Here is a 24,233-nt window from a genome sequence, read left to right as displayed (position 1 = left end):
CTATATGCAGAATCTTTTCTATACCCAGCCCAAACAACCAAAGAGTGGTTGAAACAGGCTTTACCTTGGCAACAACAAAATCCATTAGTGGCAAAGCCAATAACTGAAGAGGCACTAAACGTATAAGTCACACCCATTCTTAGGATTTTATAGAATCAGAACATCTATTTCTCCTGCAATCAACTAATAACAAAGTAATTTTTCTTTATATAAATACAAGAATAAAATACAAAAGGCATGTACTTTAAAACACTGTCTGGGGTTAGCCATACTGGGCAATTGTGCGTTGCCAAGCACTGATTTGATTTTCATTACACTGCACTGATGGCGAAGTCATTTATCTTTTCTGCTCCCAGTCTCCTTTTATCTTTTCTGTATGCTTCTGTACTTTTCCTCTATCCTGCAGTGTTGCTGAATGCTGATGAGCAGAAAATGGTACAAAGCCACAGACAATCTCTTTCAGATTAAAAGTTCAGGTACGGAAGGTCCAACTATTTTCCATTTTGGAGTTTCCAAAGAAGCTGTATATTTGGCATTGTCCAGGTATATAAAGATCCATTACATACTTCAGTGGCTGTCCTCCTCCAGAATAGACAGACTTTCCAACAATGAATGATGTTTCAGTCACACTTCTAATATGCTTCCCCTAAGAAATTATACTCCTGTCACTGAAGTCTTGGATATTTAAACAAATAAAAAAGAAAAAAAAATGGAAAAGCAGTTTTCCACATACCAGAGCCATGATTTTTTTCATATTTCTTGTATTTGACTTGTTATATTTGTAGATTACTAGCATTCCATAAAAATTAGGAAAAATGGCAATATGAAGAAAAAATCTTCCTTCCCTTATGGTACTTATCCTTTACATGTTAGCATCTCACCAGTGATGTGCATACAATTGACTTTATCAATTCACCAACTGAATTTACCGTTTTTGGTTTGTTAGTATTGAATCAAGATTGCCTTAACCCTGTTTCTCACCAAAAAAAACCCTAAGTATTTGAAATCATGAGAGACAATAAATGCCTCTTGAAATAAAGTGGAATGGAATGAAGACTTGTTCAAAAAACAAATGTAACAGAAATACAGTCAAAACACTATAGCTGATGCTTCGCAAAGCAGACACTTCAGTTGCATTTCAGATCCCAGAGGTGTCTATGTTGTGCATGTCTGTACACAAGATGGTATCTGTACCTCCGCTGTCAGGCAATGGCAGACCATTCAATAGAGTTAATAGAGCCTAAAGAGAGATTCAGCATACTACTGAACAGATACACTGGCTAAAATGCACTCAGAAGAGTTGAAGATGTTGGTCAATCAGCACAGCAACTGCAATTGCTAATTTTACTAGACTTCGCACACAGCAGTGACCTAGACCATAATTAGCCATGACTTCTAACAACAACCTTATATTCTCTATTCACCTGTTTGGGCATATATATTATTACACTATCACCACCTTTTTCAGCAAGACATTTTAGTAAATTTCCATAAAAGTTCTGTGCCACAAAACAGAACACGAAATTGCCACCTTCTTGTTAGTCATGAAGAAGAGTTTCTGCCACACCAGCAGAGACAAGCAATAAGGAATGTGTCCAGAACCAATGCCAAAAAATAAGCAGAGAAGTGTTCAGTCTATGCATAATTATTCAGAACAGTCATATGTACAAAATGCTGCAGGTGAATTGCATGACAGTAAGTAGCTGGTTGGTAAAACAGCAGAAGAAATTTAACATCAGTAAGTGCAAAGAAATGTAAACAGGAAAACATAACCATAACTGTGAAAACACATTAGTAGTTTAACTCAGGGAAGAATTCCTGAGAATCACTGTGGCCAGCTCTCTGAAAACGTCAGCTCAGTGCTCAGCAAATATTCAACAGGCAAACAGAAAGTTACAACTGATTAAGGAAAGAAAAAACCCAAAAAATTATTATGCCTCAGAACAAACTCAAGCATATAAACTTCGAGCAGTGCAGGCAGTTGTGGCACCACCCCTCTCTCCTCCTCAGTGTTTGAAACATGCACTGCAGAACTTAAAATGCATGGAGAAAGGTGATAAGAATAAGAAGAGATGGGAAGTGAATCCCATGCAAAGAGAGATTAAGTACTTTTGAGTTCTGAAAAAGGACAGCTAAACTATCTATAGACTCAGGACTGGTACACAGCAAATGGAGAACAACCAGTCACTGATCATCACAGAAAAAGAAGAAAGCAGCCAACGAAAATGTGGAACAAATGCATTTAAGTAAATGAGACATATGAGTAAAATACAGATCTTATTGCCACCAATTGTCAGAGCATGAAGCAACAGCTTCCAATGCAGATAATGCACATTCACAGAGAGCAGCTCCTTTGGCAGCTATTAAGGCAGTGGCTCATGTACATCTCCAGGTCAGAGTCACTGACAAACTAGAGTTTAGGAGTAATACTCCACTGATTGTCTTCTCTAAACTGGTCTCCATATAGGACATAGTAAAATATTTTCCTCTGTGACTGTTCTTACATTAAGTGTGTTGTTTTTTTAATAAATATTGGGGGGAAAAAAATCTCTGTGTAAACTAATATGATTCAAAGACCAGCTCTGGTTGTGGGTCCCTTGAACTGTGCCTCTTCCTTGTGGATAACAGGACCTTTTCTTTTAACTATAGTGACCAACACAGCTAGACTCCAGAAAATAACTGGTAACAGGTTCTTAATAACCAGGAAGGTGAGATCGAGAAATGGTAACATCTCACTCCTCTGAAGGATCTTGCTTGTAATTCACACATACCAAGCACTGGCATAAACTTGTCCACCTGGGCAATAATGACAGCAGCTTAGATGTGAAAGACTCATGGTTAAAGGGATGCTTCACAAAGTTAGAGAGTTATGGTTAGAGTCATATTTCTCAATGACACCTCCATGAGCCATTGAGAGTGGCAAAATACCTTCACAAAGTTTTGTATTGTCCTTTCTCCACATTTATGATGGCATATCACTAAAAAGGACAGTTGTGTATTTCCTCTTCCTCTCCGGCTAGACCCATGGACTACCCACACATTGGACGAGGTGGTTCAGTCAAAAGGTTATTAATTTCTTTTTAGTTTCTCATTGGATAATTGCAGGCTCACTGTCCAACCACAGATCACTAGACTTGACAGAAATGACACAGCAGAGTGTGCAGGCAAGGGAGGGGAAGGAAGGACACAAGTCTGTTCAGGAGCAGTTGCTTTCAGCTACACTGCTTTACTCACAATGCTAAAATGCAATCTGTGGTTCAGCAGCACTATTTGACCTTAGCCTGCTGAATGGAAAACACACAATTCCTTGGACCTGAAAGACAGTAAGTCTGAAGTGACTAGAAGACACAAATTAGTCACCAAAAAAGAAAGAAAAGGACATGAAAATCTGTGGTTAAAGGTTGTCAGGTAGAGCAGAGCTTGTCCAAGTTCAGGTGACAGAACTCAATAAATACAGAAAAGCACTTCAACTTGTAAGTGTTGATTGTAATTACTACAACAGTTCAGCTTAATGAAAACATCTCAGCATCAGTAAATCATGTCTGCATTTGAGAGGAAGCATCTTTTGGAGCAGATAGATTCTGCTGGGAAATCAGTTTTGTTCTTTCTGGACTTCCTCATGTAGGTACTGCAAGGTGTCACTGTACTGATGAGATCAGTTATGGAACAGAATGTGTAATTAAATGTATTTAAATAATCCAAATGCTGCTAAAGCACAAATGTACATACAAAACAGCACTCAGGATATTTGTTCTTAGCCATCAACCCCTGAATAACAGAACTGTGAAGCCAGGCAACTCTACATTACCAGCTGCACTATGATTCACGGATCCTTTTTATCCTCACAATACTTCATGGTAGTATAATCACTCCTAGTCATGTGTGATTCATCAAAGTATTTTGTAGTAAAGACAAATGTTATAATATGCCCTATTGTAACCATGCAAATTACTTATCTTCATTTCCATACCTAAATTATGCTTTCGCTGAACTTTTTCTGCTGCTCAAGCAGCTCTCATATTCCAAGCTAGTTAAGCATTTCAAAGTTGTTTCATAGCAAGGAATCCCAAGTTTTCTGAGAGGTGGCCTTCTTCATCCCCTTTCATTTTCTCAAGCCTCTTTATGCTTTATGTATCACTGTTTTGAAAAGGTCTGCACTAGATTCTTAACTCTAAGCTCCCACCCTATCTCCTCTGTATGCCTCACATGCTTCCTGTGGACAGGAGTTAACGTAAGCTCATCGGCAGACCAACCACACAGTACTTGCCGCAGCAACTCTGAATGTCAGGTCTTCTGTGGATCATCACAAGCCAAGCAGTAAAGAGGCACAAGGAAAAGTTTCAAACTTCCTTCTTCTACAAGATACATATTCCCAAGGGATTCTTCCGTCAGCTCTCTTGGGGCCTATTAACTTAAATATACTTATTGCTATGCTTTCCACAAGAAATGTAATATTTTTAAGTAGGATAGTTAATACAGTCTATTTCCTGATCCTCTGCCGATTAAAACCTTTTTTTAAAGTGATGGTCAGGGTCAGCAAGCGACTGCAGTGACATTTTAGAATGGCTCATATTAACTGTCTAAATTTCCACTTCAGACCTAATGGTCTTGGCTCAAGAATAAACATTAAACAGCCCCAGAGGAAGTAAAATAAAACACACGTACAAACCACCACTCCATATTTCACAGTTATAACAAGAGAGCACAATAAAGATTGAATACAACGTGAGCATGGCATGATAAGAAACTTCCAAAGAAGGGCAGAATGCTACCACTACCTCTGCTGGTGCTTATTCCAGAAAGGTTTAAAGTATAGTAAAAGTATGTATAGTAAAAGTACTGTGGAGTGAAATAAATCAGCTATTCCCTGTGATCACTCTCTTCTTTTACTTTAGAGCTGCATATCCAACATTTCAAACATATGACTTTGCTAAGGAATAAAAAGCAAAGGTTAATGATCAGAAGAAAGCCAAGTTTGGGCATCAGTCCCCTTCCATCCCCCAAACCCAGTTAGCAGAATTTCAGTAATATGAGAAAAATTATTCCTTTAGTCTTGTGGGAGGAAAAAAAAATGTATGTCATCTCTGATGTAGCAGTAGCCAAAAATCTAAGTATTTATGAATACATATGCATTCATATATATGACTTTGAATGAAGCAGTACATGTTATCACTCATTGACATTCCCACATACAGATTTGGGCTTCTATCTGAAAAACAGATATCTATCTAACAGACAAAAAAACTAAGACTATCAAACTTGCTCATCAGGTATAAATCTGTTTCCCTTTTTTGACATGGTATTTCAAGTGCAACAACAAACTTACAACAACATTATCAAATGTTAAACATATAGGAACTCTCTTCAGTAAAACAAACACAGCATGATGTATTGTTGTTCAACAATGGGCGGCAATTTACTTAGCCAGGGGATTGAAGAGCTCCAAGAAACACGTGGTGTGCAAATGATTCAGTAGGTATACTTTCTTGAAGTTATTCCACTGGAATCCACTTCCCTTCTTTCTCCTCCACCTTTTATTCCCTTTTATCTTTATTAACTGAGGTATTACTTGCCGTCCTGATGATATCAACTCTTAACTGAGCTGCTGTGATTACCAAACCATCACCACACTTGGGAACAGAAGGGTGAGAGGGGAAAAAGTGTGGGTACCCTCAGAGGTACATGCTAATAACCACCTTTTGCTTCTTATTCTTTCCCCCACACAGTCATTTCAAATAAATAAAATATTAGTCTTCTTGTTCTGTCCCACATTGCCACACAGCGCCACTGCACACTGTGAAACAAAATGCATTGCTAAACATTTTTCATGATAATCCACTGTGGGATAACTTTTTTTAATAAACTTTAGGTCATTTACCCTTCAAAGAGAAACATAATCTGCTTTCAAATTATGCTGTTCCAAATACAAAGATAACATGCTCAGTTCTCATTTCTAACTGCTCTTGCTATGTCTCAACAGCATGCAGCAGCCAGAAAGCTGCCAGGCAGGAGCAGCAGAGGATCTCCTAGGGGTACCATTCAGTGGAACCAGGCCAACAGAGCTGGTTCTCTGGCACCTGTCCCCACACCAGTGCAGGAGAGGGGTACCAGGGGATGGGGCCACGTGCCGAGCTCGAGCAGTTGGACAGACACAGCAAACAGTACAAGCTGGAATAAACTCGAGAATGAGGGCATTGCCTGCAAGGCAATCAGTCAGCCTAGCTATTCCACTGCTGCAGAGTTTGCCCTGTGCAAACACCACCCTTGAAGAGTAGCAGGAAAGGACATGCAAAGCCATGGAGGCTAGACCTGGGAAAAGAACATTTATAGATTCATAGAAAATGCTGCGATGGAAGGGACCCATCAGGATCATCGAGTCCAACTCCTGGCTTTGCACAGCACCAGCCCCAAGAATCACACCATGTGCCTGAAAGCATTGTCCAAACACTTCTGGAACTGACAGGCTTGGTGCTGTGACCACTTCTCTGGGGAGCCTGTTCCACTGTTCAAGCACACTCTGGGTGAAAAATCTTTTCCTGATATCCAACCTAAACCTCCCCAGCTCAGATTCATGACATTTTTCTGAGTCCTGTCACTGGTCACAAGAGGGAAGAGATCAGTACCTGCCCCTCTACTTCCTCTCATGAGGACATTGAAGACACAATGAGGTCTCCCCTCAGTCTCCTCCAGGCTGAACAGACCAAGTGACCTCGGCCACTCCTCATAAGGCTTCCTCTCAAGGCCTTTCACCATCCTTGTTGCCCTTCTTTGGACACGCTCTAATAGCTTAGTATCTTTGTTATACTGTGGCACCCAAAACTGCCCCCAGCACTGGAAGTGAGGTTGCCCCAGGTCAGAGCAGAGCAGGACAATCCCCTCCCTTGCCCAGCTGGCAATGCTGTGCCTGATGCCCCCAGGACAGGGTTGGCCCTCCTCGCTGTCAGGGCACTGCTGACTCCTGTGCAACTTTCCCTTAACCAGGATCCCCAGATCTCTTTCCATGGCACTGCTCTCCAGCTTCTTGCTCTCTTCTGGAACCTGATTAAAAAAACCTTCAGAAAAGCTACCTGAAGTGTGAAAGCACCCCACTGGAAGAGCAGAAGAGTTTTGTCTACTCTGCAGATACCTTAGCAGAAAATCAAATTGACTAGGTATTCTACTAGTGAAAATGGGGGTTAACATCATGAACCTCCAGGCAGCAAAAAATACTGGGGCAAAGGCAAAAATAAGATGGCATTTTTGCAGGTTTCCCAACATGAAAACAACAGGTCAAGGCAAGCCCAAAAGGTGAACATTACAGACATCTGACCGTCTGTCCCCGAAAAGGAGGGGTTGGACTGGCAACAGTCACAAACATCTCAAATAAGTGGTTACTCTCCCACCACTGGCTATAAAAATTGGGAACAAACAGGCTAAATTACTTGTTCCTGTATGAAATATATGATTAAAATTTACCTAAACCCTGGAGGAGACACTGGTCTATAAATAAATAAAAGCACACATCAGTCTCCTCCATCAACAAATACTGTATCTGTCACTCAACTAGATGTCAACTAAGTCACCTGCCTCTGTAATCCGTTTTCATTGCACAGAGTACAGTTACTATGGTAGGTATGCAGGAAAACACTGGCTTGACTGACAGATGTTCCGGGTGGTGCAGGAATGTGTTCACCTTTACGTTGTTCTGGAGCAAAATGCCTCCTACAGATTATCTGCAACTTCGTCTTTGCTTTTATAGCAAGAGCATGACTCTTACGGAAACACGCTGATAGACTCTCGCTACTTCCTTGGATGTCAGAAAGCAGAATTCATGTCGATGCCAAAGACAGACCTTAAGGACTAATTTAATGAAGTCAAATATGACAGCACAACATAAGAAGCATAAGGAAACATGAAACAACATAGTACAAAAAGCAGAGTGCAGGTGGAGTGCTCAGTCTTGACTATGAGTTGCATTGTCACAGCACATACTACTAAGCATATGCTCATTAGCACATCAAAAGGAAGGGAAAGATTCTCTTCTCTTACATCTCTCTCCTTTCCCTGCTTGTAATGTGGGAAGTAGGAGGAACTGCAGGCACTTCCCTCTACTCTCCTCTGGGCAAATGGCAGGGAAGAAGTGGGAAATACTGTCTCAGACCTTTCTTTCCTTTCATTAGCCAGCAGAGACCCCAGATGAAGCAGCTACAGGCTGAACTGCTCTTGAATGTACAGAATTACAACTAGGATGCTGTTCTGACAACCATCAGGCCAGGAATCATGCGCTGCCTCTCTCTCCTCACTGTTATTGCAGGCAAGCCATAATTCTACAAAATAGCCACAAATTAAGAAACTGATCTGTGCTTTTTGACAGTCTTCTTGGTACCAGATACAAAGTACACCACTGCCCCCAGATACAGGTGATCTTCCTAGCCTGAAACAAAACAAAACAATGTTTCCAAATTCAAGTATTTCAATTCAACAGTATTATTTGCAGAGCTGACCTGGGCGTTTACATTAGTAAAACAAATACCACATTTAAATACAGCATGTTTTACAAGTGCTGACGGAGAGCAATTTTTAAAAGGAGTAAGCACAATAAATGTACAGCGTTTTCCTAGTGCATTCGACTTGCAAATTCAACCAGAAATCAATAACAATGGATTGCAATTTTGCAATTTATGTTTTTAACAGATTCCCTGGCATATTCAGTTTAGCATGGATGCTGATCACATAGGTTTTTGTTTGTTTGTAGCATGTTTTGTAGCTATAGTATTTAAAAATTAATAAACTAGAAGTCATTTTCAATCTACAAACCTGAAACAGAATGGGTAAACAAATATTGATGCGGTGAATCTGAAAAAGCTACAATTTCTTTGGATCCCTATTGTGTTCTAATACAGCTTCCCACTTAAAATAATTCACAGTAGTAAGCACTGAACTGAGTAAAAGGTACTTGCAGAACTAGCCTTACTATAGAGAAAATTCCATACAAGCAAAAGAAAACACAAACACACCTATCCAAATCCCTGTGTGCTTTTTTAGCTCAACGTAATTGCATATTTCCCAACACATTCTTTCTAATATGCATTTTATTTTTAACTGTTTGATGAAAGTTGTTCTGAAGGAGGCAAGACTGGTACAGTAGAAATAAAAAGCAAAAATGAATGGGCATCACTATGAGATTAAAGGACATAAAAAGATTAAACATTACAAGTCTGCATCGTACCAGGCTTCAGAAATATGCCTGGTGCTTCCTGTGTTAGCTGTTACCTGTTTATCAGATAAACGTGTGGCCTCCCAGTGGTGAGTGATGGGCTGACAAAAGTTACTTTGCTGGGTTTCAAAAGTAGAGCACAACTCTGAAGCTGGACTTGAACTCAGATTGCAGAGGAAGAAAATTTTAATTGAGGACCAATTCTACTTTTGATAGCAAAATCATTCTGCTGTAACCAATATGCTCATCCACAAAGAATTATCTCATGTATAATTGCTTCAATACTGATTAATAAATAATAACTGATGAAGAGACTCTGCTGGCAGTTACTAACCACCAGCTGAAGAGAGGGCCTAAGGAAAAGCCTCAGGCCTTTAACCCAGGTAGTCATTAGCTGACAGAAATTTCCTGGTCTTGAGGTCATTGCTACTATTAGATAAAAATATTAATACATTTTTCAAATGCAAAATAATTTTATAAAAGTTACAGGCTGAACTGCATAGTAAGTGCATCGTTATTTTATACAGGACTAGTATTTTCAGTTTTTTCCAGTGAATAAAAATGACAAAACTCACTGGCAAAAAAGTTATTCTGCTATACGACTTGTTTTTTGGTTTTTTTTTTTTTTCTTTTTTTAGACTATTGCAGTGCAAGTCAGCTCTTTAGTCACCTCAGACTGATCACCACACTTCAGAAAAGGCAATACCCAATACAGCTGTCCAGCTGGAAGCACTGTACTACACCCAGTCATCTGGTCCTAAGGACATGGATAAAACCATGGTCCCATGCTGGAACTAAACCAACATGAGCTGCACTAACATTGCACATGCACTGATTCTGACCTAAATCTGCTCATGTGACTCCATTCACTAGCTCTTCCTGGACAAAAAGGATGTTTCACTTGTGCAGAATCAAGCAACTATTACTGCATGGGTCCCATTTTTGAGACCACTGTATCTTTTTGAGTTATATTAAGCCAAACTGAGTCAGCCCCCCAAGCACATGCCTGAGATAATTCAATGCCAAGACCTTTATGCAGCCTCTCTGCAAGCCAGAAAGCACTATGGAAACAGTAATTATCTTTCCTTTAGCCAAATTATTACACCTCCTCCTCACTGGGCAGGATAAGACTTAAATGTACTCCAAAGCTTGTGAACTCTAATTATATCTTAGATAAAGTAACAACACAAAAGCAGTGCAGTAAAGATTGACCTTATTCTGGTATAACTCTTACCATAAGATCTTTCTTAGCCTTAAGGTCTTTGTCTGTGTCATGAAAAAATACTCAGTCCTGATGACCCTACAATAACATTTAACACAGCTGAAACCAGGATGCACCTGCTTGTAGAGGTCTCCTCAAAATGGTCAGCCACACACTGCCAGTCCTGCAAAACGTGCTGCAACCACTTTGGAATAGAAGCAGGAGCAGGAAAAGTGAAACCCTACAAAATTCTTTTTGGGGTACTGCCTTCCTTCAGCATTCCTCCTCCCACTCACCACCACCCAGCTAAATAGGCACTTTCTTTCACAGCTGCTCATTCCCATCTGCTCTGCTACTGTCTGCACTTGTCCCTTTAGCCCCTGCACCCACAATTCCTCCTAACTCCACTCCTTTCCATGCACTTTCTTTTTTTTTGTTTTTAGCAAGTACTCCCTGACAAAAGAAACACTTTAGAGATGCCAGTCTGCATTTTATTTCCATACCTATGTCCACATCCCATCCACAGCAAAAAGGAAGAACTGTAGATCATGAGTCTCTTTGAAACTTCTTTTCCAGCAATACATTCATTTCCATTGATACATTATGCACTCCCTCCTTTCACTAACTCAAAAAGAGAAAGAATTTACAGGGGGGAAAAAAAGGAATTAAAATAACTTATGAGACACTGAAAAGCCATGCAGGAAGTTTCCATGTTCACCTGACAAAGGAATGAGAAACAGACGGTTTGGAGAATAGAAGCACTAATCCAAACAGGGGAAAAAATAAAGCAACAATACTAGGAAAAGGCTTGGTGGATTGAAAGCATAAATAAAGACAACAATGAAGGAAAGAGACACAGAGATGGTGTGACAGACAGTACAATCCAACCAGCAGTATTTTGTTTTAAGAATTATTGACAAAGAATATATACAAGATGTATGATTAGGAAATGCAACCTAAGAGTAGAAGCAAGCAAGCATGTGGAGGTAAGTGGAGTTTTCTGGATTATTGTACTGTGCAAAGATGACAGTACACAGATCCCATGACTTTCCCCAGCTGCAGCTGGTACTACTGCTAGAGCCATATACTGACCAGCTAAGCCTGCTTGTAAGGGCATCTCTCCTCCCTCAAAACTGCATTACCTCAGGCAACACCCTGGCAGAACCACCCTGCTCCCTAGTCCATAGTAGCATACATGACTGCCCCACTGTTCTTTCCATGGGAATAAAGTCCCTGCTCAAAGATAAAGGCAGTTGCAGTGATTTCCTGTAATCCCAGCTGAATCTGAACAACATACTATATACCTGTAATGCATATAAAAAGTCAACTCTGCTTTTAAATTACTTGTTCTGGAAGGGAGTCAGATCAGACCCATATGGACTAAAAAGTTATGATAATGGTTCTTATCCACTGAGCTGTGCTCCTAGAAAAGAATTGCTCATCTTAATTCCCTTTTCTCAATTAATTTTACTGTATGAAATACAAAACACCTTCATTCAAGAATTATATAGGCTATAGCCAGATAGGTATTTTGACTGGCTACCTAAGCTTTCCAAAATGCAATTTCTACTTAAAACTTGACTTGTACTGAATGTTGTGCTTTGGTTTAAACTAATTTTGAGGTCAATGGGATTCTCTATGAAAAACTGAACAGCTAACATTTAAGCAGTTTTGAGGAAAAAATCTGCTTTTAATCTCATAGCTAGTTCTGTTCCTCAGAGAGTTTATCTACCTTTGACCACAGCACTTTATTAATACAGGTCAGCTGGAAGACAAGTGAGATTTTAATCATTAGCACGCTGTCAAAATTTGAAATGACAGCCCACTCCCCTCAAAATGCTTTGTGAACCAAAACCAGGTTCATGGAAGTGCCAAAAGAAAAGCAAAAGTATATGCAAGCTGGAGTCTTTTAGGTGTCTACTAATAAATATAATATACACTGCATGAATTAAAATGAACATTCACCAATATAAGAAATAGCCTATCAAGATGCTTCAGCTGAAGGTTTGGTTAATTTTCCTGAAAATACATTCATTTTTAGAAGGAAACTTACTTTGATTATAAATTTAAGTTGATTACCATGGATATGGGAAAAACTACATTTTAGTAAAAAGTGGCCATGAAGGAGACTAAGAAGTTTGAAATTGCACATGCAAGGATTTAGATAATTTAAAATTCACCCAGTAGCATCCATGAACTCCTGGCACTGCAATACAAGAGACTCAAAAAGATGGATTACCTCAGCAATTCATTTGAAAGAATGCAGCTCTGAACTGAAGTGCTTGCCGCAAGTTCATACCTTAAAAGACACTCTTTCAACAAAACTGAACCATGATAAAATATGATCACATCCCAAATGGAACTGAAAAATAGCAAGATAGATTTAACCAATAACCCAGTGCAAACTGTTTCGGTATTACTTGGCATTAATACAACTCTGTGGTAAGAGCGTTATGAAAAAAAAAACAGAGCTAAAACTCTGGACTGACCAAACAATTTTACGGGATAAGAGACTATCTCAATCTATGTGGCTTTTGGTCTTCAAGTCTTCATGAAGATTAATCTACTAATTTTCATAATTGTTGGCAAAGTTCTGTACAGTGGTACTGTCAGTCTGGTGAGATACAGATGTATGTCCTACATGTGCTGAACCAACAGACTCAAGCATAACTATAAGGCTCTAGTAGCCAAAAATTCCTAACAAATGAATACTTGGATTTTCTCTTCAGATTCCTGGTAAACCTAAAGTCTTGAGGCAAACACAAGAACAGTAGAAAGTTATCAACTGTTGTCTATAAGACATAAGCATGCCTCTGTCTTCAAGGCATCAAACATATTCAAGCAGCAAAAGTCTGCAGGGTATGAGCTCTAAACAACACTACCAGAAAATGAGTTAAGGAGGAACATGTTTCAGATTGATGGTCCTGAGGTCCATGCCCCCCATTTCATATATTTGCTTACAGTCGCAGCGATAGGACGAGGAGTGACAGCTTCAAAACAAAAGCGGGCAGGATTAGATAAGGTATTATTAAGAAATTCTTTACTGTGGGGGTGGTGAGACACTGGAACAGGTTGCCCAAAAAAGCTGTGGATGACCCATTCCTGGAAGTGCTCAAGGCCAGTCTGGATGTGGCTTTTGAGCAACCTGGTCCAGTGGAAGCTGAGCTTGACCACGGCAGGGGGGTTAGAACTAGACCCTAGGTCTTTATGGTCCCTTTCAACTCAACCTGTTTGATGATCCTATGGCTATTACAAAAGTCTCAGCAGTTCCCACATCCTTCTACTCATGGATTAAAGCACCTCGGAGAACCACTTCCTAGGCATATTTCCTCCTTTAGTGGTGCCAGAGAGTAGCATCATAGTTTGCTGGTCACAGTATTAAAGGGCTGAAGAGGAGTGAAAGGTCCCCAGTGTCCTACCCAGCTGTTCCAGTAACAAAAACAAGACTTTTTTGTTAATTCCTTTAGTATGGCCTAAATGAGATATGCCAATGCTGTCCTGGGTCCACCTTCCATCAGCGCAGCCTTGAATCCATGCTAAGGCTCTGATAGTAGCACAAAAAGCTGGATCAGAGAACTGTTTTGGATAAAAAATTGCCACATTTTTCAGTTATTTTCAGGTCAGATTTTAGCCAGATCACATGGCTGTACACAGAGCTGATGGCTAGCACAAGGAAGGCCAAGAATATCCTCGGCTCAGAGAAGGTGGATCAGCTCCCTCCACTGCAGCACAATGCTCAGGCCAGCTCAAAGTGTTTAAGGAGATATTTCCTACTGTCTGCAGCCCTTCTTCATGCCCCCAGGCTACAGCACAAAATCATACAGCATCTGCCAAGGTATAAGATAAACACCCCCTTGCTCAGGTTCACAGCTCAAACTGCTGTCTAGTCCTCTACTTCCAGAACTAGCTGTTTTGTTAAACCCAGTAACTAAGTATGAAGGGTTTCTCTGTATGTTCACCTGAAAAATCAAGATGACAGCGCTGTGAAATATTCTATTAAGCTCACAGTATTTCTCATGTGTGTTTTGGCTTGTTATACAGTTCTGAGCTTGATATTTGTACACAAAACCAAAACTGACTCCCAAATAAAGGATTTTCTCTCCTTTTTTTTCAGGACAGAACTTCTGGTATCATGCTATATTTGCAAAAAAACACCAGAAACTTAGTGCTTCCATAAGCCTCAGGAAGTGGAAAGGTTACAAAGTCCTGCTCCTGAGCAAAAGATCTAAGACAGAAATTACTATATCAGCCTCCTGAGCTAGTATACAACACACCAAGGGACACATCAGTACTGAAGGAAGAAGACTACCAGTATTACTGCTTTCTTTTAATAAATACTCTCATGAACACTGGTATTGAAAAGGCTACAGGAAAAACAAGAAAAAACTTCCCAAGAAAACCAAACTGTAGTTTAGCAGCATATTTAAAAGTTTAAAATTTCATCAGACAATCACACCTAGTAAGCTAACCATTTACAAAAGGCACAAGACAAACCAAAAAGTTAGACAAACCTCCAGGAAAGGTCCTAAACAATACACACAATCATTAAATAGACTAGCCAATTTTAGAAATACTACTCAAGAAAATACATTAAAGTATTTGCTAGTACAACTCCTTACAAAAAGTGAGGGTTTGCAAAGTAATGAACTGTATTTGGTACATTAGAAATACTTACAACAACTCCACTCTTGGTGACAGTTTCCCGGTATGTAAAATTGCACACCGCCCAAGCTAGGTAATAGGTAGACATGAGAGGGGTCTGTGAAAAGTGATCTGTAACCCATCCATCTTCTTCAAAAACAGAAGTTTCAACTGGCATGTTGGACAAAGATAAGTAAGTTGCTTGATGTCTGATGCTGATTTTGAACGTGGCCTTGTAGATGGGCTCGTCAAAGCAAGGAAAGGCTTTTCTGGCGTGAGTAGGAGAAAACTGTGTAACACCAAGAAACCTAGAAAAGCAGAAAACAAACATAAAAATTGATTACTAACTGCATTTAGCACTTGATTCATAGACACACCAGATACGACACTGCTTGACTATTGTGGTTTAAGGGCAGAAAAAATACAACTGTATAAAATATACAGTGTTTGAACACTGCTTCATCACTTTCTTACTACTTCTACTGCAACACAATACACACAAATTAATGGTCTACAAATTTCCTACAAATTTGTAGACACCACACTGACATTAAATAAACCAGCCCTCGCCTTGCATCAAACTGCAGGTTCTAGCAGTATTGTTCATCAACTTGTGGGGAAAAAAGTGAGCTACTGTCAGTTATACAATGTAAAAGAAGCACACTCCGCTCAAACCAGGATTTAACAGCCTTCAGGGAGTTCACTCTGCCCTGAGACACTGACAGGGCACTTTACCTTTCTTTGGGCATGAGAACTTACGGTCACACAGTGCACTCAGGAAGGTCATTGTTTTCCACTGCTGATTATTTCTCTACCAGCTGCATGTAGGTCTGGGACACAGTACTATAACAGCACTGCTGTGTCTGTGCGCATCCAAAAAAAACATTCTGTGAGCTTTGCACAATCACAAATGTAAGCAAATTATTAAACCAGCACAAAGTATTTCACTGTTCTTCTACACGTGCTTTTCGTTTCTGGTGTATTTTATAGAGAACAAATCCATGTTCTCAGTTAATGGGTCAAATTATGAAAAGATCTCTGAAGGAGGAAAAGATATTTATTATGCATATATGGGAAGAATGGGAAGGCTTTAGCTTGACAATAAAACCTGTAACTGTTTTCTTTGGAACCAAATAAATTTTGATCCAGATACAGAATAGGAAGCTTTATGGATAGAGACTTATATTTACACATTTGGAGAAAACCCGTGGTCTTTTTGCAGAAACAAGAAGCAACATTTAGAAGGTTGAATTGCAGAGTTTGGTAAGAGTATTTTCTGGAGGCACGTAGAATGAGAAAATTACCATGGGCCAAACATGTAAATGTAAAGGTAGCACATATGTAGGCTTTCTGAGTGGTATCGATTCATGTCTCACTTTGCAAGGCTTCATCAATGGAAATACCCATGCAAATTTAGATACCAGACAAACATTTATCAGCATTTTAGAGGCTGACTAATCATCTGTCATTCCTCTAAGGGAAAAGGATGGGTGGATAGTTTTGATGTAATGAAAATGGTGGCACCTGTTATTAATCAGTCTATAACCATTATTCTGCAATATACTCTAACACTGACGGACCAAATAAACAGGTAGTCCGTAGGGAATATAAAGTATCTAATTAACTTTTTCTAAAACTTTTTTGGGTTTACACATATTTTGGAGGCAATGAAAAATAAGTTTATTGAAATGTTACACCTTTTTCTTGCTAGATAGAACTAGATATATGTTTTTCAGTGAATTATCACCTCTTGCAAATACGGATGATTTTTTAAAAATGTGAAAAATTTTTCAACCACTAAAGCAGTTAGCACTGGTCTTTTGTTTTAAAATAGAAAACCTTTTTTTGGCTAATAATTATTTAAGGAATTCATCATGACAACCTTTTTTTGTCTCATTACAAAACATGGATTATTAAAACCATGATCTTGCATAAGGTTGCTAAATCTAAGGTTAAAAGTTGGTGCCAGGTATACCAGTGTAAATCCACAAAAATTCCATATTATCAGTGGATTTGCATTACTGCAACAAAGCCAAATCAGCCAATTAAACGAAGCAAAGCAGCTTAATTTATATGCAAAGTATTTCAAGTGGACCTGTTTCTGCATTCTAGGCACACTCTAAACAGCTACAGACATCAACAGAAGCTTCAAGTGAGCATGGAAAACTGTACTGTCCTGTTATTAATAAAGCAAGAATGATGAACTTTGCTCCGCAATTAACAATTTTAATGAGCTCTGACATACATGTAAATGCATACTTAGGAAATACTGTTTATACTGTGACACTCTAAATAAGAAAGCTCTCCCTTCTCCCCCCTCCACATCTTCACCCCACTTCTCAGAGATCTTAACAGTCATTTTTTAATACTTATTAGGCCACTGAAACAATCCCTTCACCAGGCTAATAAACCCTGGTAAACTCTTCACCTTCTGTGTTCTTACAGATAGACAGAGATATCCATACCAACATAACTGGGCAAACACTGGGCAGTCAATATTTCATACTGAAAATACATTAACTACCAATAACAGTGATATTTATAACATGTGCATTATTATCAAACATCAATTTGCTTGTTATGCCATAAAGAAAAACAAACAAAATCTTAGAACTGCTTAAAAAACCTAACCATTTACATTTTAAAAAGCTAAACCCAAAACATTGTCTCTGTCTATTTCTCTCTCTGTTCAAGTAAAACAAGCAGACTTCCATAGTACGCTTAAAGTGAAGGGCAGGCTGACTATTTCATCCTTCTCTTTACACACCTCTCTGGGTACCAACACTTTTACCTCCAATTCCCCAAAATATCACCAGAAAAGGTTGTACTTGAAGGAATGACAGGCTTGCAGCCTGTCTTCACAGAATACCCATGGCAGTAATTTGCAGGTGTTTTAATTCCATCTTGTCTATTAAACGAAGACGTGTGTTTCCTCAACAACCTATCTATTTTGACATTTTAGTTGTTACAAGATGAAAGAATGTCTGTTTGTTTTGTCTGTGTGATGCAAGAATTCTTCTTCGTTTTCATTTATGCCAAAGTCTGATGTTCACTTATATTATGCCTGCATATTCCTACAGTAGCTCTGTATTACATATCTGTTGATTACTGTCAGTAAATTCTAGCACATAATGCAAAGTAAATTTGTAGTTTATCACTTGCATTTTACATTTCAAGTACAGCAGGAAAGATTTCAGTCAGAAAATAAATACTTTTATGCAGCTTTTACATTTCAGGCTGATTTACAACTTCCACCTGTGAAGGCCACAGAAACTAACTTTAGGGGGAAAAAATCATAAAGTGAAGGCATTAGTATGTTTGTGATGCCTCACAGCAGATTTATTTGCTCCTCACATACAACAAAAGTGAAAAATGATGGTTTGGACCCTTTTACAGCAACTGCTACTCCAATGAGGCTGCTGTATTTTAATCGAAAATAAAGATGTCAAAAAATCAAAGCCCTGCTGGAACACCAAGGTCTCCCGGAGCATGCAAGAAGTCTGTCTGTCTATCATAACAGAAGTTGTCCATGTTTAAGACTAAAAATGGTTATATGCATTATATTTTAAAAATGGGTTATTAATCAAAATGCAAATTGTTACTGTAAGAGCACTCTCTGATCAAAAAAGTTCCCTGGCTTAGAATGTGTATTATACACTTTATACTATAGTGAGTCATTAAGCCTGTGACAGTTGAAAAGGAAAAAGACTACTTCTATTTAATACCTGAAACTACAACCATGCAATGACTAGAGTTTTAAAAATGTTTTACTGAAAGAAATATATGTGAGGTTGTGTAAAGGAAAAACATGCCACTGATTGCAATATAGCAGTGCTACCTTACATAAGGTAAGCATCTTGCCCACTATGACTACACTGAAGGGTATTAAAACCAAAGCCTTTTATATCTGAAAAGTTACACACAGATCACTGCAAGAAACATTTTACCATTGCCTTCCACCCTGTGTCTTAAACTATCCTGATGACTGAAAAAGTGAATAGACCTTTTTTTTCTTGGTGGTGGTTTCTAAATCTTGACTAGGAGATCGGTATTTAACTCTGAGAAATGTCACTGCCACACCTATTTGACAGGTCAATTATTCCTACACAAAGTCAAAGTGCACGAGAATAATAACTGCTTAAATAACTTCTCAGATTTGTAAAGTGAATTATACCCCCTGCTGTTAAGAGTATTTTGTTTTCTGATTTGCCATTTCAATACAGGTCTGTAAGAACTCCCAATTACCCCAACCATTCAGTCATGCATGATAAAAGGCATTTTATCCACATCTTTTCTTACAACCATGCTTTTTCTAATTTCCTTTTTACTTCAGTATGGTGACAAACTGCAAAAACTTAATTTTAATCCTGCTTGTGGTTCTAATATCAGGCCATTTAAAATTGTCAGTAATCAGAATAATGAAAATACATTTTAATAAAAGGGCTTTTGACTTAATTGAGTTGGTAAGGATGCTTTCCGTGTCTTAGTATTTTTCCAGTTATTAGTATTTGTCCAGTTCTTCCAACTATAAAATCTTTGTTTCACTTAACAGTATAAAACAGTAAGATTCAGGAAGAGAAAACTTGCTACTGCACAGCTATTTCAAGAAAGGACTGCTTTAAAAAAATCCAATTCTAAAATTAGAAACCATGCCAGAACTATCAAGAAGCCCATCCCGTCTTTCTTTTCCATTACAAAGCCTCACTGTGGTTAGAAAACACTTTCTTTAAAAAAGAAAGCCTCTGTAACTGACTAAATGGGGGCCTCCACAGTGACCCTGCCTACCATAACAAGGGCCTCGACAGGGACCCAAGGGGCTATAACAACATGAGTAAACACAGATCAAGACCAAATCTTGCTCTGCACAAAAACGAATCAGGTTTGCCCGGTCACAGGGTCTAAATCTGCAGTGACCCAGCTGCAGCAGGTGTAAACGTATTCACCTTATGTAAAAACACATCCCACCACGTTTTTGCTTTAGCTAATACAACAAAAATAAAACTCAAGTTCCGCTCCCCTACACGCCGCTATTTGTAACCTGCCATGGCTCTGGCACACGAGGGCACACGGCAGCCGGACACAGAGTCTTTGTGTTTAACACGGAGTCTCCGCTCCGGGCCTGTCCTGACAGGGACCGAGCGGACGGTCTATTTCACTGGTGCCACCCTCGGAAGTTTGCTCGTTGCCCCCGTCCGTCCCCGAGCCGCGCTGGGGCACCTCCTGGCCCGCCGGCCCCTCCCCGCAGCCCTCCCCGCCCAGGCGGCGGCAGGCGGAGCGCTCCGCTCACCTGCCGGCGGCCCCGGCTCACCCCGGCCCGGCCTCCCGCACGGCCCAGCCCGGCCCGCCCCGCAGCCCGAGGCGGCTCCGCCCGCTGCCGCGCAGTCCCGCAGCCCGGGCCGCTCGCCGGCCGCTCTCCCGGCTGCCTCTCGGCACCGGCCGCTGGCTTGGAGCGGGCAAGGGCTCGCGGCTCCCGAGAGCCTAAGCATCTCCGCCCTGACAGCCCAGCCCTGAGGAGATGTCCAGAGACAGGTGGCGGCGGGAGGCGAGGCTCGGCCTGCGCTCACCGGCCGGCCGGCCGGGTTTGGCGACCTCTCGCCCCGCCGCAGCCCCCTCCCCGGGCAGCCGGCCGAGCCCCGCGCCCTTCGGCGGCACCGCCGAGGCCGGGCGGCGCGGAGCCCGAGCATCACCCGCCGGGCGGCGCCGCGGCCACCGGGTCCTAGCGCCGCCCCGCCCGAACTTCGGCGCGGGAGCCGCCAACTTCAGACCGAGTTGGCTTTGAGGCGACGCGGCCGCTCCGCTACCTTCGCTCGCCGTGGAGGACGTAGGAGCTGCGGAAGAAGCCCAGCAGCTCGTTCTCGATGAGGGCGTTGTAGATGATCTTAAGGTTGTAACTTCTCTGCACCTCCAGGCTGCGGTTGAGGACCACGACGAACACCTGGGTCTGGGGGTAGAAGAAGGTGCGGGCCACCCGCACACCGCCCGCCAGCTTGTCCTCGGCCACGCGGACCGCCTCGATGTGCATGCGGTGGGCGTGCAGCACGATGTACCGGCTGGCGTTGCGCACCTCCAGCTGCACGTTCACCTCCCCGCTGAAGGTGAAGTTCTCCATGAAGGCGTTCAGCATCAGGTTGTAGTGCAGCGGCCGCAGGTGCCGCGGCAGCCGCGGCCGGGCCCAGAGCGGCAGCTCCCGCCGCCGCTGCCACTCCTCCTCCTCCTCCTCCTCCTCTTCCTCCGTCGCTTCCCCGCCCCGCGCCTCCTCCTCCGGCCGGCCGGCGGGCTGCTCCGCACCGGGCGGCTGCCGGGCTGCCCCCGAGAGGCTCCCGTTACCGCCGGCCCGCGGCGGGCCGTCGGCGGCGGTGCCGCACTCCTCGAAGCGGACGCTGAGCAGCACGGCGATCATGGTCACCGCCAGCAGCGCCAGGATGGAGACGGCGAAGCCCAGAACCAGGCGCTTGTGCACGGCGATGTGCCGCTCCGTGGTGCGGGGTCTTGGCCCCGCCGCCTCGGCCCAGGGTCCCGGCGGCAGCCCCCGGCTGCCGTTCCGCAGGGCGGCCTCCTCCTCGATCATCATGGGGGTGACGGGCGGGCGCTTCTCCCGCTTCTCCTCCAGGGCCATCACGGCAGCGCCGCCCCCGCCTCCCGGGGGGCCGCCGCCACCCGAGGGGGCCCCGAAAGCATGGGAGGTTCCGAGGCAGGGGGGCCCTCGGCCCGGGCGGGACGCACCGTCTGTCAATTTCCGACGAGCCGCATCACCCTGGGCGCCGGCAGCCCCGCCGGGGAGCAGCCCTCGGGGAGGGGAACGGGACGAGGTCGGGTCGGGTCAGGCGAGAGGCGGCGGGCGCTCCCCCCTGTCCGGCCGCCGGAGCCACGCCGCGCAGGCAACTTGTGTGGCTTCTGCGGGGCACTTCAGCACATGCCGCCGAGCGCACCTCGGCGCCAAGGGGGAGGGCTCCGCCGCCCCGGCCCCCCCGCTAGCGCCGCCGCCCGCAGGGAGCTCTCCTTCCCCCGCGTCCCGAGCCGCCGGGGCCGGGGTCGGGCTCCTCGCCCGGCCCCGGCAGCGCCCGAGCCATGCGCGCCCCCGGGGCGCCGCCGCGCAGGTCGACCCGTCCCCGCGGGGTTCGCCGGGCACCGGGGGCGGTGGCACCGGACAGCGGCGCGGGCCGGGCCCGTCCTCCTCTTCCGGATAGCGGGTCAGGCTTCGGAGAGTCGCTCCTCTTATTTTCTCTTTCCTGTCTCCTGCAGGTACAGAGCAATCTCCCGGCTGGCTCGAGCAGAGGCGGCTATATATAGGCACCGGGGAGAGGCGAAGGAAGGGAAGGGAAAGGATGGGAAGGGGGGAGAGGCGGGCAAGCCCCGCCGCCCCTCGGCTTCAGCGGCTGCTCCGGCTGCCGGCGGTGACGGCGGCGCCCCGGGGGAGCGGGCGGGGGCGGGAGGCGGGGGCGACGCGGGGACGAGGGAGGCTTTTCTCCGGTGTGTCACACGCGGTGGCTCCGGGGGAGGTCGCTGAGGCGGCGGCGGGAGCCCCGGCCGGGGCGGGCGGAGGGCGAGGGCCGGGCTGCGCCGGGAATGGGGAGGCTGCAAAGCCTCCGAGCCGCAGGACTGCCCGGGATTACAAGCAAATGCCTGTGCTCTCCACATAAATATTGAACGCCCTTACTGTGTCATATTTATAGAGACTTAATAAAGAGCCGCCGACTACGTGTTTGGACGACAATAGTGCTGTCATACTAACGTGAGGATGGAGCTCAGAAAAGGATAAATACTCCTACCTAAATCGATAGGATTAATATGCCCAGAAAAAAATCGCGCCGTAAGCGTTGGCTGGGACTTCCAGAAATCCCCCTGCCGTTACTCCGCGTCCCCAGGACTCTTTCTGTTACTCTCCTTCCTGCCGGTGCTGAACCCCCACTCCTCAGCTGGAGGGATTTAAAAATGTGTTAAATGCTGCCGGCGGTAATACAGCAACATTTGGCTTTAGTACCCCTAGCAGCGAACCCCTGTCTGGAAAACTGAATCAGCCTACTTCTTCCACCTGCCCCCAAACTTTTGTACATAGGGTCTGCAGAAACACAGAATTAATATATACAGCAAGGATGTAGATCAATGTCTGAAAGCATCTCTTTCCTCTTACTTTGCTTGCATACTTCAAAAACTATCTCTGTTCATTTTCTTTTTTTGAAGCTCTTTAGCTCCAGTCTTGTAAGCAGTTACAGATGTGTCTATCCTCATCATTCAGTCCTGCGGAATCTGTGGGAAAATATGCTGTACATCAAGTCAAATGCATACATAACAATTTGCAGGATAAAGGCCTTATTTTCCATAGTGAAAAAAAAGAACAAAAAATAAAAATCAAGTCCTACACTACTTTCACAAGCAAAGCAAATCTGAATAGTTTCGTGAAATGTGAAGTATTAGCCATTTTACTTCAAGAGGAAATGCCTAATCTCTGTTTTTACTAAATCTGTGACATCTTCAAGAAGTGTTACATCACTTTGCATGCTGTTGCAGAATACAAGTGATCACTTATTGACACTTGAGCCAGTTTAAGGTTTTACCAGTTTAAGGTATCTATTGGCTTCCTGATATATCTCTATGGAAGGACTGTATTCAGGTCTACTGTCTCTGGAAAGAAACGAGCCTTTGTTTTTATCTTGCAGCACAGTCTAAAAAAGGTCTGTAATCGTAACAGTTCTTAATTAGAAGTATCTTGATAAACTTGCTAATTTTGTTTGTATGACCTAGGAGGATTGAGATTTTGCTCAATAACTAGCTTTGCCATGTGTTTCCTGTGGTGATATTTGGCAGCCCACCTGTTATAACAGGTCAAAGAACAGAAACATTTTATTATCTGAAAACAGCCTTCATTATTTGTTGACTGAAGTTTGATGCAGAAAGCTATAAAACCATTGCTATGTGATTTGGAAAAAAAAAAAAAGGAAACTGACATGGCAAAATAACATCCAAAGCTACAGGTTTAAAATGTCAGTTTCTATATGTTTCATTAAACCCTTTAAAAGTGGGTACAAAAGGAAGTGCCTGAGTGCTTTTAAGATTTTGTGTGCAGGCTGTCAGTATCAGGCATTAGTAAAATAGGCAGTGTTTCCCTCTGTCGCTCTCTGCACTGTTTTTTCAGTTATGTTTGTTCCTGTCAGCAGTGCAGGGAAACAGGCAAAGTTGTGAATCAAGAGTGGAAGT

General features: G+C 42.8%; 1 protein-coding gene across 1 annotated transcript in view; it reads right to left on the bottom strand.

Moving 5' to 3' along the window:
• TRHDE (thyrotropin releasing hormone degrading enzyme) overlaps nucleotides 1-22,203 on the bottom strand; it is a 193,662-nt gene extending 171,459 nt beyond the window's left edge. Inside the window, exons 1-2 of the mRNA XM_085045076.1 lie at nucleotides 20,840-22,203; nucleotides 15,073-15,346 (exon numbers count right to left, since the gene is read on the bottom strand). Coding sequence (XP_084901202.1) covers nucleotides 15,073-15,346; nucleotides 20,840-21,654 — 1,089 coding nt within the window. The 5' untranslated portion in view covers nucleotides 21,655-22,203. The remainder of the gene's footprint in view (nucleotides 1-15,072; nucleotides 15,347-20,839) is intronic.
• Between the last annotated feature and the right edge of the window lie 2,030 nt (nucleotides 22,204-24,233).

Source organism: Lichenostomus cassidix, chromosome 1Aa (genome assembly GCF_008360975.1).
Source record: "Lichenostomus cassidix isolate B80296 chromosome 1Aa, HeHo_3.0, whole genome shotgun sequence".
Lineage (NCBI taxonomy): Eukaryota > Metazoa > Chordata > Aves > Passeriformes > Meliphagidae > Lichenostomus > Lichenostomus cassidix.
Note: the sequence above shows the minus strand (reverse complement) of the source record. Positions and strands in the feature narration are given on the sequence as shown.